Source organism: Macaca nemestrina, chromosome 2 (genome assembly GCF_043159975.1).
Source record: "Macaca nemestrina isolate mMacNem1 chromosome 2, mMacNem.hap1, whole genome shotgun sequence".
NCBI classification, from domain to species: Eukaryota; Metazoa; Chordata; class Mammalia; order Primates; family Cercopithecidae; genus Macaca; species Macaca nemestrina.
Genome location: NC_092126.1, coordinates 203597057 through 203611474, shown reverse-complemented (window position 1 = coordinate 203611474; position 14418 = coordinate 203597057). Strand labels below are relative to the sequence as shown.

The 14418-nt window shown below is 33.8% G+C and overlaps 1 protein-coding gene across 1 annotated transcript in view; it reads left to right on the top strand.

The window, feature by feature from the left end:
- Nucleotides 1–7500: 7500 nt before the first annotated feature.
- Nucleotides 7501–14418, top strand: part of LOC139361668 (uncharacterized) — a 196339-nt gene continuing 189421 nt past the window's right edge. The window contains exon 1 of the mRNA XM_071090460.1: nt 7501–7621. Coding sequence (XP_070946561.1) covers nt 7501–7621 — 121 coding nt within the window. The remainder of the gene's footprint in view (nt 7622–14418) is intronic.

The window sequence follows — 14418 nt, the reverse complement described above, 5'->3', positions numbered from 1 at the left end:
GTAGTTTTATATACTAAATCTGTGTATTTAGAATCTTACACACACTTCATTTAATCTTTACCACAACCCAAGAGACAGGTATTTTTAATCTGCTTACACATGGAAAATTGAACTTCAAAGAAGTTAAGTAGCTTTCCTGAGAACATTCTACTTTTAAGTGGCAAGGTTGCAATTACTCATGTCTGAAGTCTATTTTTAAAATGTTATTGAGTTTTTCCAGTCATGTTTATAAAAACTAAAAAAAGAAACGGTCTTCCTAAGCGGTTATTTTAATGTTTCTCAAGCCAAATATTCTAGATATTGTCAAACATGATTCAAATTAGCATCCCCTCACTGCAATGAAAAAGCACTTCCGCATAACATAATCTGGAAGAAGGGCAGCTGCTGAGTTCACGTTTTAATTAGTCTGATGTCTGACTCTGTTTAGTGGATACTTACACATACTTCTGGAAAAGATGAATGCATGAATGAATGAGTTAACCAGTTCATGTTAACCTCGAGCTCTTTGAGGAATGGCCTGGCAGACTGCTTGATACTTTCAAAGAAGCATGAAGTTATCTTTCATGATCATATTTTCTTTTCTCTGCTCTATTTATTGCAAGATGAGAGTGACAGATATTTATTCCTTTCATTACTTCAAACCAGTAAAATATTTTATTTAAGTGAATACTTAATACTTTTTGATAATGCCTTAAACTAGGAAGTATAGAATGGAGATGCAGAATGAATCAGCAGTATTGAGCAATTTATTCAAAGTGAACTTGAAATTACTGCACAGCAAGAATAAGTGTCTTCCAAATCTCACAGAAGTCGTATAAGATTACAAATGGTAAGACACAGGAAACTTTTAATGTTTGCTGGTTAAAATGCTGTATGTAATAATGTCTCTTATTAATATTATCATCATCAAAATATTGCCATCTTTAAATAAATGATATTAACATGTTTGTTGAAGCTTTTTTGTTGATGTTTCTATAATACTAAAAATCAGATAAGTAAAGACAAAAGATTGTAAGCCTCTACAAGTAGTTCAACACATCTTATACTATCATTGCAAAATTATTAGGTTAATGATGCTTTTAAGTGAAAAATAGCTTCAGGGAGTCATGGAGGCTAGAAAGGTTAGGCACTTAACTGACAGAAACCTGCTCATTCATCTCAGATTTATCATGACCCAATCTCATATTGATTTCATTTCATAATGGATTACTTTAGCTTTATAAGATTTCATAGGGGGAAATTTTTCTATAAAGATATGGGCAAAGCATTATTAAAAAACATTTGGACTACAGAGGAAAATTCTTAAAAGACACAATTCTGTTACAGAAATACGCAGTTAACAGATGTGTTCTGAAGACCTTTTGCTAATTACAAGTACTACTTGCAAATATAATCCGTCAAACAAACAGAGATTAATACATTAATTAAGTAGCTACGGCTATTTTAAAAAAGTATTTCTGCTTTTAGTTTTTTCTTTGAAAAGTCTCTACAGTATAACTGGGGACACTAAGCAATCACTCGAACTTAGTTGAGAACAAAGCTTAGAATCCAGGAACATATTGCTGTAAGAGTGTTATTTAATAGGACCATTTTACTCATTAAATGAAGTGAGTGGATGCTTACTAAGAAATGGCTATGCTGAATTAAAATATTGCTTCATCTGGCAGGGTTGAGATTAACTTTACTAATTAAAGAGTTTGAAATTCTTGGGGCACTACCATTTAACGCTAAACAAAGTTGAAAACCTGTTTTTCTGCTCGTCAAAGTCCTTCCTCCCTGATTCTCATCTCCTTTCTGGGGATCAGTCTTTTCTTAGCATGATTTAAAGAAGAAAATATGACCTGTCTTTAAGATAAATCTTACTCTACACACTATGACCGTATCCCAACTGCCGAGGCCACAAACCTGTGAAATCACACTCATTTAATGAAGCCACATCCAGGACATTGGCACCCAGGCCTGGTGGAACTTTGCCCGCTGGGGTTCGTTTTCTTACAATCTCTCTACCTAAGAAGGAAGAGCAATGCTACATATGTTGTCTCCAGTGCTTTCTCTTCATTCCTTATTTCTAACTAATGACTCTACTTTGCAAGTGTTTGAGAACTACCCATAGTTCATCATATCTACTACCGTACGAGAACACACTTTCCCCAAAGAAGTCGCAATATCTATAGAACCATAACTCTTTTAAAACAATCGCACAGCAATTTGAATTTCCTCCACAGCTGGATTTTGGGATTAAAGTATCCACAATCAGGATATTCTAGTTTCTCTCAAGATAATGGGTCATATTTGCTTCACATATATGTAAAGAAACGATTGATTTTTGCACTTTTCACAAAATGAAGGAATGCTATTTCTTACATTTGAATTTGTGTCCACTTCTTGCTAAACTGAGATAATATATGGTTGTTAAATATTTCTTTCTGCTCCAGGTACCACTCAACATGGTTCAAAAATTTCAAGGTTGTTAGAGCCAGGACACTCTTTGCTATTTACAAAATAAATTCTGAATTCTAACGGTGAGGAGGCAAAACTGATGAGCATATTAAAAATTGAGTTCTATGTGGCAATACATTAAGTTACCAAGTACAACTCTGAACTGTAGACTTTTAAGTTACTGTTTGCATTTACAGTCTTTGCATATTTAAGGTAGAAGAAATATAAATAAAAATATTAGCTTAGATCGTTCATTCTTTACATATTTTTATTTAGACACTGTAGATAGAAAGATGAATAAGATATTCTTAAGAGTTGATGGGTGGAGAGTTGTGTAAATAAAGAAGTATATCTGAAAGATGTCTACAGAGTGGGAATGGTGGCTAATAGCAGCATTTTACTCATCAAGTACAGAGGTTATGCTGAGTGTACCCAGGTGACAGCTGATCATTTAACCTGGAACGAAAGGTTAAAGGTCATAATAAATTAATTGAGGAAATGTTTTTAAGTGAAATATAAATTTTTAAATATAACTGAGTCCTTTTACAATTATCAACAGTTTTGGTTTTCATTAAACATTAAGTGCCTCTTTGGCACACTCTTTCTTAATTCTCCACTGACTTTTCCTGTCACCCGTTACGCATTACAGTTCCCCCAACTACCTACCTTTTGTGCCCTATAAAATGAAACTCATCTTAATTTTAGCATGAATAAAACATAATAAGCAGGATGAATCAGACACCAGAAGCTCACATAATATATTCCAGGAACAAATTAAAGTGACATTTGTTTAATAAACTCCTTTAATATCCATGAACTGGCTTGTCTTCATTGAAAGTAAATATTCAAAGCCACTGTGATTGAACTAAAAAGTCAGAGTAATGCTTTCAGACTCTCCCAATTTACTCTTGATTAATGACTAAGGTATTAGGTTTCATTTCTTCTCAATTCCAATAAAAATTAACTTTTTAGTTTCTGCTAATGCCTTTTCATAAAATGTAAAATACTGATTACTAATGATTTTCTTCTGTGTTGTGTAATTTTTAAAAAATAAGATTTAATTTTCCCAGTAATAGGCACAGTTTTAAAACTTTTTTCCATATAAGTTTATCATTCAGAATTTCAGAACTTGCTATAATTGCCACAAAAAAAGTCTCTTTGTCACCTCCTCTGAAAACTATTTTAGGCAGAATAGATGGGCCAAACTGAGTCACAAACAGTAACTGTGTCTTGTAACTCTACGTGCTGTTACCCAGAGTTTCTGTTGTGCCACAGTAGTGTCTAGAAGAGGAGAAATTTTCCTTCCTCTCATGTTCCGTTTATTAGGAGGGCTCCATGTTGCAGATGAACTCCTAATGTTAAGTTAGTCAAATTCTTTGAATTCACTTGCTGTGAATTCATATGATATTGCTATGTCATATTTTTTGCTATTTCCACAGTACACACCCTGCCAGTAGGATGCATGGACTAGAAGGGATTGTGGTGTCAGTTGTTTTGCATATACTGAACTAAAATTTCTTCTCCATCCAGCTTTTGTGGCAGAGAATTCATTAACAAATTTATTATTTTCCAATTCCTACAGTCAATTCGCTAAGACACCTTATTGTCCTTTGCTCCTATTTGGACCTGGTCAAGTATCATAGCCTATGTCATCAGGTAAGTTATAATACCTATAACCCATAGAGACATAACAGGTCGTGAGCCCGGTGGCCCTCTCCTCCCTATGTAAATTTGTGGGCACAAACAGAAATGTGCTTTTACTGAACACATCATAATCCTGTATGTTCTACAAATGTTTTTACTTATTCAGGAAATTATTGAAGTTTTTGTGGCCTAACACAGCAGTAATTTTCATAATTATGCTATGAATACTTAGGAAATACAGATCCTATAAAGTATAGATTTTACTATAGAGCTACTTGGTCTTTCTTCCTGATGTTATTATTACAGGATCATTTCTACTTTATTTACAGGACTTTTTACTTTGTCAGAGGGTGATTTCAAGTCTCTCTATATGGTCATGCTTATTTCACTTTGTATTTCTTGAATTTGTCCAAATTTTATGTATTTCTACAGTACCTTATTCAGGACATAAAGATTTCTAAATATTATATATTTATTATGTTATATCTTTCAATATTAAGATATCCTAACTAACTCTGATACTACAATTTTAATTCCTACTTCCTTCTCCTGTTTCTTTCCCAGGTTGTATTTTTTTCTATCATCTTACTTTCTGTTTTAGGTACTCTTACTGGGTCTATAGTATACGCTTTCTGTGTGTTGTGTGTGCTTTTGTGTTTTCATAACACACTTTAATGATGTTTTTCATGTTTTCCCCCAATTTTTGGTTGTAATAGGTATTTTTTCAATTTCTGATATATGAAGGTTTTTTCCCCCTATTTTTAATAGTTTCTATTTTATTTGACCCCATATTTGTCATAGTTTTATTGCTATGTCATATTTTTTGCTATTTCCCAGTAATTGTAAAGGATTCTATGATTTTAAATATAACTTTAAATAGTTTTACACTTTTCAATCATATGTTTAAATGCACATTTCTCAATTTCATCATACAAATGATCATTATTTGTAAAGTGAAGAAAGCTTATACATATACCTCTTCTTTGCCCCTTAATTGGGGGTAAATATACACTGAAGTCTTGACCACAGATTATTGAGCCTGTCAACTTATATCCTGTTTTATACCTCTAAGTATAATTTTTATTTTAAAAAAGGACTTAATTCTATTTACCAATACAATATTAACATCAGTACTTTCATCCTAACACATTTGTTGTGAGTTATTTATTTTGTTCTATCAAAATAAAGTCATCTTCTAGTGGACACTTTGAGGGAGAGGGATACATGTGTAATAGACTTCCTGATTTTTATTTTTATTAGAAAATGTTTTTCCAGGATCTGGGAATATATAAATGTCAACTGCACTTGGCATAGAATATTTTGTTCTCATATTAAGACTTTGTCAACATCTTTTCATTTGTCTTTTGACATCAAGTATTCTGAAATGAAGCCTAATAAACAATTACTCTGACAAATTTTAAGAAATTTATTAAGCATCGAAGTTTAAGACAGAATCTTAAAAGCATCTAGGGAGAAGCATGAGGTCACTAACAAAGGTTTCCACATCCAACTTTTGCTTTCTCATGTCTCCAGGTGAATAGTATTTGGTCATTATCTTTGGATTTATATGAGGTTATCTTATTTCCTTGTTTCTTCTAAAGTTGTTTCTTGATTTGGTGAATATTTAGTGCTGCCACTCAGGGGAAGATAATCTGTAAATAGGAAATACCACCACATTCTCAAGAATTGTATTTTCTCCTTTAATAATGGATTGCTAGTTACAAATACAATAAAATAATCAATAATCAAAAAGAGATAACAACTTAATTAACCTAATTACAGACAAAATACATCTGCCTGCATCAAGAGTCTTAAAAATAGTACTTCATTGGATTAAAATTCAGCTAATTTGAGCATTTTAGTTTTTTAGATGGGCCCATGGTCTAAAGATTTATCTGTGTATTACATTTATTACCTAAATATTTAATAGCAACTCCAGGAATATAACAAGGTTTTCCCATTATCGCCCCAGATTTTTATCTATCACTTTATATTGTTCTCAAATATATTTCTGAGCTAATATGGCTGGTAGAAGAAAACAGCCCCTCTGTTTGAATTATGACTTGAAGACAATTGCAACATGATTACACTGGCCTCCGTGATATATTGTCTTGTACGTCCTTTATGGATGAAGGACTTATTTTCCTAGCTGGTGGGAGAACTGTGGCAGAGAGCCCTTAGCTGTCAGCCTTCTATGGGAAATTTCTTGGTTGTAAGAGACCCGCCTCATTCCCATGGTCATGTTCCTTCACAGGGAAGCCTTTACACAGTGACTGGCTACCTGTGCGGTACAGAAGCCCACGCTCCATGTCCCAATCCAGACACCTCTGCAGAACTCTGGAAGTTTGGTGGAAGAATGTGTTGAGATTGCATCACAGCTCATCTTCCTCTGCCCAATACTGCTTCCTTTTAATCCCAAGGGTATTTCTTAATAAACTTTCAGCATATAAATTTGCATTTTAGGTTATTGGAAAACCCAAACCAACATGGGATAAGGAATAAAGAACAACCCCCTTTTGTACTAATATAGCTGGACATATTTTTATTATATAACCTGAATATATTTTCACTTTAAGAATAAGAGTACAAGAGTAAGGGAACATGCCTGCAGTTCCCCAAGGTTTATTTGATGTTATCTTATATAAGGTTCATTATGCAGTCAGTAAGCTGTTGTACTCGATCCCGTGCCAAGTGCTGGGAATTAAGGGATGAGGACAAAGGAATAGAAACTTGGCCTATTGAGATATTATTCAAAAGGTTCCACTCAATATAAATTAGTAATCATATAAAGAGTAATATATTGATATATTATAATAAATAACATTAACAAAAATCAGACTGAGGATTTTTAAAAGAGGTTGAAGATGAAATGAGATAAGGTGGGATCAAGAAAGGCCACTTTGAGGAAATTAAGCTCAGGCCTGAATGAGGAGACGATGACAGGAGAATTCCAGGCAACCAAAAGAACACATGGCAAGGCCTTCTCACAGGAGAAAGGTTAGTGTGTATGAATAATAGAAGTCCACGGTGGCTGGAGCATAATAAGTGAGGGATGTATGACATGAGGTTATAGATACATTTAGAGTTAGGGGGTCAGAATACGGGTGTGAGCTTTCTTGCACAAGTATTGGGAAGCTTCTGGAAGATTTATCTAGGGCAGTGACCTGATGTAACTCCTTTCCTGTTTTTCTTTTTCTTCTTTTGGTGATTATTCTCTTTGCTTTCTAGAGAACAGATGGTAGAAGGCGGGAAGTGGAAATATGCAGATACATTAGGGACCCATCAAAATATTGAATTTATGGGTTTGACTGTGGTTTGACCTAGAGTGGTTATTACAGAGAACGAGTAGAATGGACGTATTAGAGATATTTCTCCAGTTTGAAATGGTTGAGCTACAGATTGGATACAGGTAGGAAGATGGTAGAGGAAGGGGTGACACCAAGTATACTTCGAGCTTGGTGTACAAACAGGGCGCACGGGAGAGTCGTTTATGAGAAAGCTTCGGGAGAACAAGGAGACTCTGAAATTATTTGGAAAGGTCAGAGACTGTGTTCTGAATCTTGTGGTAGAAACAGGAAGGATTCTATTGTATACAGAAACAGGAAGAAGAATCCAAATGCAACTTTTTTGACCAGCTTTACAGAGTTCAGCCAAACAAGCCATATGCAGTTGAACCTCATGTTAGAGATGAGCAAACTGAACTTCAGAACCCATAAACAACCTGTCAAAATCATCTGACTAGCCAGAAGAATATTTTGCCCATTATGTGATACTTTATTTATTTAAATAGTTATAATTATTTTATATATTTTATTTTCTTGATTTTATTATCAGTCACAAATAACACTATTAAAGTTTATCTCTATTTTTTACTTTTCTTATTTTATCATAATTTCAAGTAAAAATCAATCAAAAAATTATATTGAAATGGAAATACTGAATTTTATACTAAAGACAAGGCATCCAAATGAAAATGAAATTTTCCAGGTGAAAATTTCCAAATCATAAATATGTAGGGACAAAACACTGTATTTATGAAGAAAGATACAAGATAATTCTAATTAATTGATGACTCAAAGGTTTCCAACTTTAATAGTAAATATTATCTTTGAAGTAAAGTCCATTTAAATTATTTATGCAGCCGAAGTTTTAGTAATTCTATATGTATATCATGTAAACTTTTTTGAGAAAAATTGAATTGGAAATGTTAGAGTATTGTGTGGAGAAAAAAATTGTCTCCTTATGAAGGATTACTTTAGCCACTTTGGCAGATGTCGGTAAAAGAACGTTAAATGCACATGAATTTGATTAGCAGATGTGTACTTAGAAATATCTTATCATTGAAAAGATAATTGCATTATCACCTTTGCAGGCCCTCTTCTTTTCCTTCATATTTATGTAACTTTGCCATCTATAGAAAGATTATGGGAATTTCAGAAGTAGCTGATAGTTAAGAAACATCCCCATAACACTTTGCTGAATCCATAATAAAACATTTCCCTTCTGTCTCAAAGCCTTTTAAAATTACCTACCATAATTGGTATAGCTAGAAGAGGGTACGTTCCATGTTCAAGTTCTCCTGTTTTGTGAGGTTGAGAATTCTTTTATAGTCTTCTGAGGATGACACTGTACTGTGCTTTTAGCCTTACTGTTTTCACCTATTCTTTCCATTCCTTACCTTTGTATATTTACATATTATATATTGAAATGTTATTTTTTCAAATACTTTATATGCAAGTTAACAAAGTACAATGACCATACGTACATTAAAATGACTTATTTATACCATATGGAAGTTTAAATATAATTTTACAATATCTAGTATTGATTGTTTAGTTTCTAATCATTGATACTTTACATGATTTTTCCCAGCATACCTCAAAATACTCTTCAAAATTCTACTAATTAATTTCTGTAACACTTCTGAGGTGTATTAATAAACTAGAGATGTAAATAAGATTTGCAGAGAAAATTAGGTTCCTAAGTTAGAAATTTTGTCCCACTATTGACTAGAAAGCTATTGAAATGATAAAAAACAGTAGCACATGTCATAGAAGAGAACCAATAAGCCTGCTGCAGCATGACTGCCTATGTGACCTCAGACAAGTCACATGGGTCCGCACTTCATTCTCTTCACTCTGATAAGAAATATTTGACAAATCTCATTTTCAAAAGGCCTTTAAGGCCTTTCCACCTTTTTTTTTTTTTTTTTTTTTGAGGTGGAGTTTCGCTCTTGTGACCCGGGCTGAAGTGCAACGGGTGGTCTTGGCTCATGCAACCTCCGACTCCTGGGTTCAATTGATTCTCCTGCCTCTGCCTCCTGAGTAGCTGGGATTACAGGCACACACCACAACGCCCAGCTAATTTTTTGTATTTTTAGTAGAGATGGGTTTTCACCACGTTGGCCAGGCTGGTCTCAAACTCACGACCTCAGGTGATCTGCCCGCCTCAGCCTCCCAAAGTGCTGAGATTACAGGCGTGAGCCACCGCAGCCAGTGAGGGCTATCTACTTTTAAGATTTCAGGATGTATAACCCGGGAGGTAAATGGCAGTATGTGTGTGTGTATATATACGGATATATATACATAAACACACACACATATATACACATATATATGTATATACACACATACACACATATATACATATACATACACACATATATACATATATATACGTATATACACACATACACATATATACATATACATACACACATATATACATATATATACGTATACACACACACATACATGAGACAGAGAGAGAGAGGAGATAGAGAATTTCATGTGAAAATATAAACTGTTAACACAAAATTTTGCTTCTCTGAGGAATATTTAGCATTGTTCTCAATCTTCTCTGGAGAATTTAAGCATTTTTCTCAGAAGTCACCAGATAGAATGAGGGAGGGGCCGTGTGACAGGAGCCAGAGATGAAGAGAGAGCAATACAAAGTGTGCTTTGGGAAAAATCGTACAAGGCTGGGGAATACTTCTCTCCAACAAAAAGACCAAGGTCACAGCTATATCTTTTCAGAAGCCAATCTTTCTTTTAAAATGTCAATTTCCATCTATTTCTTGCTTCACAGACATCCCATTCATTGCTGGATTTAAAATAAAGCCTTTCCGTGTTCAATCTTTCTATAGAAAAAGAGAAATATGGGGGACAGTACAGTCTAAGAAGTGATTAAGAGTATCTAGTGGACTTTCCTGGACTGTAAATCTTTACACATCTCTTAGCCTAATGAGGTGATTTATTGTGCTATAATGCACAGTGAATTATACAGACGCTTCTTTTTGATCATACTGCAGAATGGAACTAAATACTAAATACCAAATAGCACTCCCATGATTCTTATAGGTGTCATTCATATGGCATATTTATGCTTTTTTATATAGCAATTCTTATTCTTAGCTCTTAAGCCATTATGGAATCTTTTTTGTCATTTTAATAATCATGTTCCACTTGAGTTATGCAAGGTAGAATTTCTAAGTAGAAAGTCTTGTTTTATTGAATGCTTTTCAGTAAACATTTTGGAAAAGATCTCCATTTCTTGATACTACTTCTGCACACTTTCTCAACATATTACTTGGTATTGCCCTTATTAACCTGTAGTACGCCGTATTCTGAAAATATTAGGCTTAAAAATCAGTCACGTATAAATAAAGCTAATGAAATAGAAAGGAAACCACATTCAGGAAATGGAAGGTAGAAGCAAATGTATTAACCATAAGTTACAAAGAGTTTGGTCTTTGGAATGAAGCAGCAAGAGTTTAAAAATCTTGTCTGTGATTCACTAGCTTTGTTACCTTGGAAAATTACTTATGATTTCTGAGTATCAGTTTAGTAGGTGATATCAACTGCAACTTCACAGAATTATACCAAATATTAAATAAAGGACTTAGTATCTGGGAGAACATATAAAATTATTAATGGTTACATTTTTTTAATATTACCATTATTATTATCATCATACTTATAGTATTTTCTTTCACTGACAATGCACTCAGGACATAAGGAGAACTATAAAACGGTGCTTCTCTAACTTAAATGCATAGCATGAATCACCTGGAGTTTTGTCAAAATGCAAATTCTGACTCAGTAGTCCTGCAAACTAAGGAACTCTTGGTAATGCTGGTGGTGCTAGTTCACTGAAAGACCACACGTTTTGCAACAGCTATACAGAATGTCCTGTTTCTTTTTCTAATCACAAAACATGGCAAACTCTAAAATAAAGCAGAATAACAGATTTAAATATTAATACTCATGTCTTCACAATTTATAATTTCTCCCTCCCTAACAAAGGCGTAATTCTGAGTAAAAATTAGCAAAAAAATTGAAATTAATCTTCCTATGTTTATTTCTTTAACAAATTCTGGGTGATTATTACTGGTTACTTGCTGTAGGAAATAGAAAAATTGCTTTGACATAGATCCTTAAGGATTTGTCCCACTATAAGCTTATTTTTGTAGGAAGCTGAAAGATTTATATAAATAACCATAATTAAAGAGACAAACTAAGAAGTGCAATAAAAGACCTAGGCAAAGTGCTGGAGTAGTTCGGGGTAGAGTAAAATTATCCTAAAATAATACCTGTATGTAATGTTACACTATCTTCCCTAACCAGCACGTGACAAAACTGTCACAGCGAACTTTGGCGCTTTCTTATATCTTGGTTTGGTTGCCACATCCTTCTATTTTGGGAAGTTCTCGGTTTCCTCATGTAATAATAACAACACTTAAACAGTGCATACTAGATAAAAGGAATGATATTGCTTGCTTTATTTACATAGTTTAGTTAATTTAATTTGCACAATGAACTATGAAGTAATCAGCATTATTTCCTTCACTTCACATATGGGAAAATGGAGAATCAGCGACATTAAATCATCTCAAGTTTCTAAATTATCCAGTCTCACCAGGCTGTTTACCCTCTGTTTTTGTCTATGTGCTGCTATAACAAAATGCCACAGATTGGGTAATTTATAAATAACAGAAATGTATTTCTCACAGTTCTGGGGCTGAGAAGTCCAAAATCAAGGCAGCCGAGATTTGGTGGTTGGTCAGGGCTGCTCTCTGCTCCGAAGATGGCACCTTCTTGCTTTGTCTTCACTTGACGAAAGTGGGCAAAAACGGACAATGTAAGGACATGGCAGAAGAGACTGAGGAGCCAGACATTCCTCTAAAGCCTCTTTTATAAGGTCATGTATCTCATTCGTGAGGGTGGATTCTTCTTCACTTAATCACGTAACCAAAAGCCCCATCTCTTAATACCATTATCCTGTGATTTTAGTTTCAACATACAACCTTTGGATGGACACACAGGTTCAAATCATAGCACCTTCCAAATTATAATGCCTCTCTCATGCCTGTTCTCCTTGAAGTACCCTCTAGTTTTGTTCTCTTCATTTCAGCCATCACAGTTAACCCTTCAGTTCCATTTTTTAAATTAATCTCTACATTTTTAAGATGGTTCCTTTTTTTTTTTTTTGTATATAGCAGACTCTCAAACGTATTTGTCATATGAACTAAGTAGGTAAATATGTAAATGCCTGTTAAATTTTAGTGAATGATATAATGGCCTAAAGATTTATCTACTCTTCAGCTAAATATATTTGCTTTTAGTAGGAATCTCCTGCCATATACAAAGTCGTGACTCTAGGGGTGAACATTTTAGCCCGTGGGTAAGTGTAAAGCAGTGGTATGTTACAGTGACAGCTCACAGTCATAGCACTGGGGCACGCTCCTCTATCTGCTTCAAATTGAATCAGCAAAATATATTCGATTTTGTGAGATTTAAATGTATGCTCCTGTTATTAAAATAAAAGTATGGGAAAACTTTAAGGAGCAGATTCAATAGAAACGTTTTCCTGAGTTATCTGCCTTCTTTATTCTTATGTTATGTTTTAAGTCTATGGTCAATGTATAGAGCTATGATTTATGTGCTTTTTTCAATTCTGTTCAGAACAGACAGGTTGATTTCCTTCTTTTAGAATCTTCTTGAATTTTGTCTAATATTTTTGTTCCAATTTATTAGTAGATTATACTCCCCTAACACTGCTTTATGATTACTTATACACAAACAATATTATGATATTTACAAATTGAATTCATTTTAGGAGATGATTTTGGTCATGAACATGAGCAGGTTGTGAAGTGTTTCAGCCATCCCAGGGTATGGCTGTTAGTCCCTTGTCCAGTGTTTCAAAAAAATCTTGAAGTTGTGATGATGCTGTGATGGTCCCTCAGATATTCTTACACACGTCTTTGCCCCTTGTTCCCTCTAACTTCTCTTTTCGGATAAAAAAGCAAACGCTGCCAAGCTCAAATTGAATTACATTTGGATGCAAGTGTCACTATGCGATGGTTGCCAATGAAAGTACCAAAGGAATTTTATCATGGTGAATTAAAGGCAAATAGACTCAGAGAAATGAGCATGAGCATGAAAATGGCGCATGATACACAGATCTCACTGGAAAGTCATTCAGCTCACAATATTTTCACTAGAAAAACCCATTAGCTTTAGCTAAAAATTGAAATTACTTTATAGGAAATCAGAATGAAATATGTGAAAACATTATATTCTGTGCAAGATTAACACCAAGAATGGTGTTGAAAGGCTTGTGGTCTTGCTTTTGACGATGCTAAAAGGTCAGAAACCACAAAGATGCATGTGTGCTGTCATTTGCACAGTTACTAATTTTTCTCATTATTTCCATAATGAGATGCACTGTTTCAACAGAGAAACCCTCCTGAGAGTTGCTTTTAGTGTTTTCAGGCAGGCAGCGCTTTTGCTTTCATGTTTTGGCCTTGGCCAAGGAGTTCAGACGGACTTTTCATTTATTTTCGGCAAGAATGTATTCATTTATTGCTTTAAATAATAATAAATAGATTTTAAAATACTGCACATTTCTGCACTGTAAACTCCATGAGGTCAAGGACTATATCAAGTTTGGACATAATTGTATACCCTACATCTTGCGCAAGGTTTAGAAAAAGTGGCATGGACACCTATTTTTTGAATCAATAAATCAATACATAAAAGAAGTTAATAATGTGTTAAAATGCATAAAATTCATTGACAAAACTACTCTTATTTAGGAGCTTATTCTTTAGTTGGAGAGATAAAATATATGCACATAAAAGCTTAAGGAAAAATAATAAGTGTTTTGAAGTACTTGGTATGTGAAAAAATTAGCATAAACCTTATATCCATGATATTATTATGCCAGGATCAATAAATATTTTAAGTAGGAAGAAAAATATAATTATATATCTTTGTGTTCAATAGGAATAGTAGTATTTATAAAGTAGAAGTTTGTTACACCTTATTCATA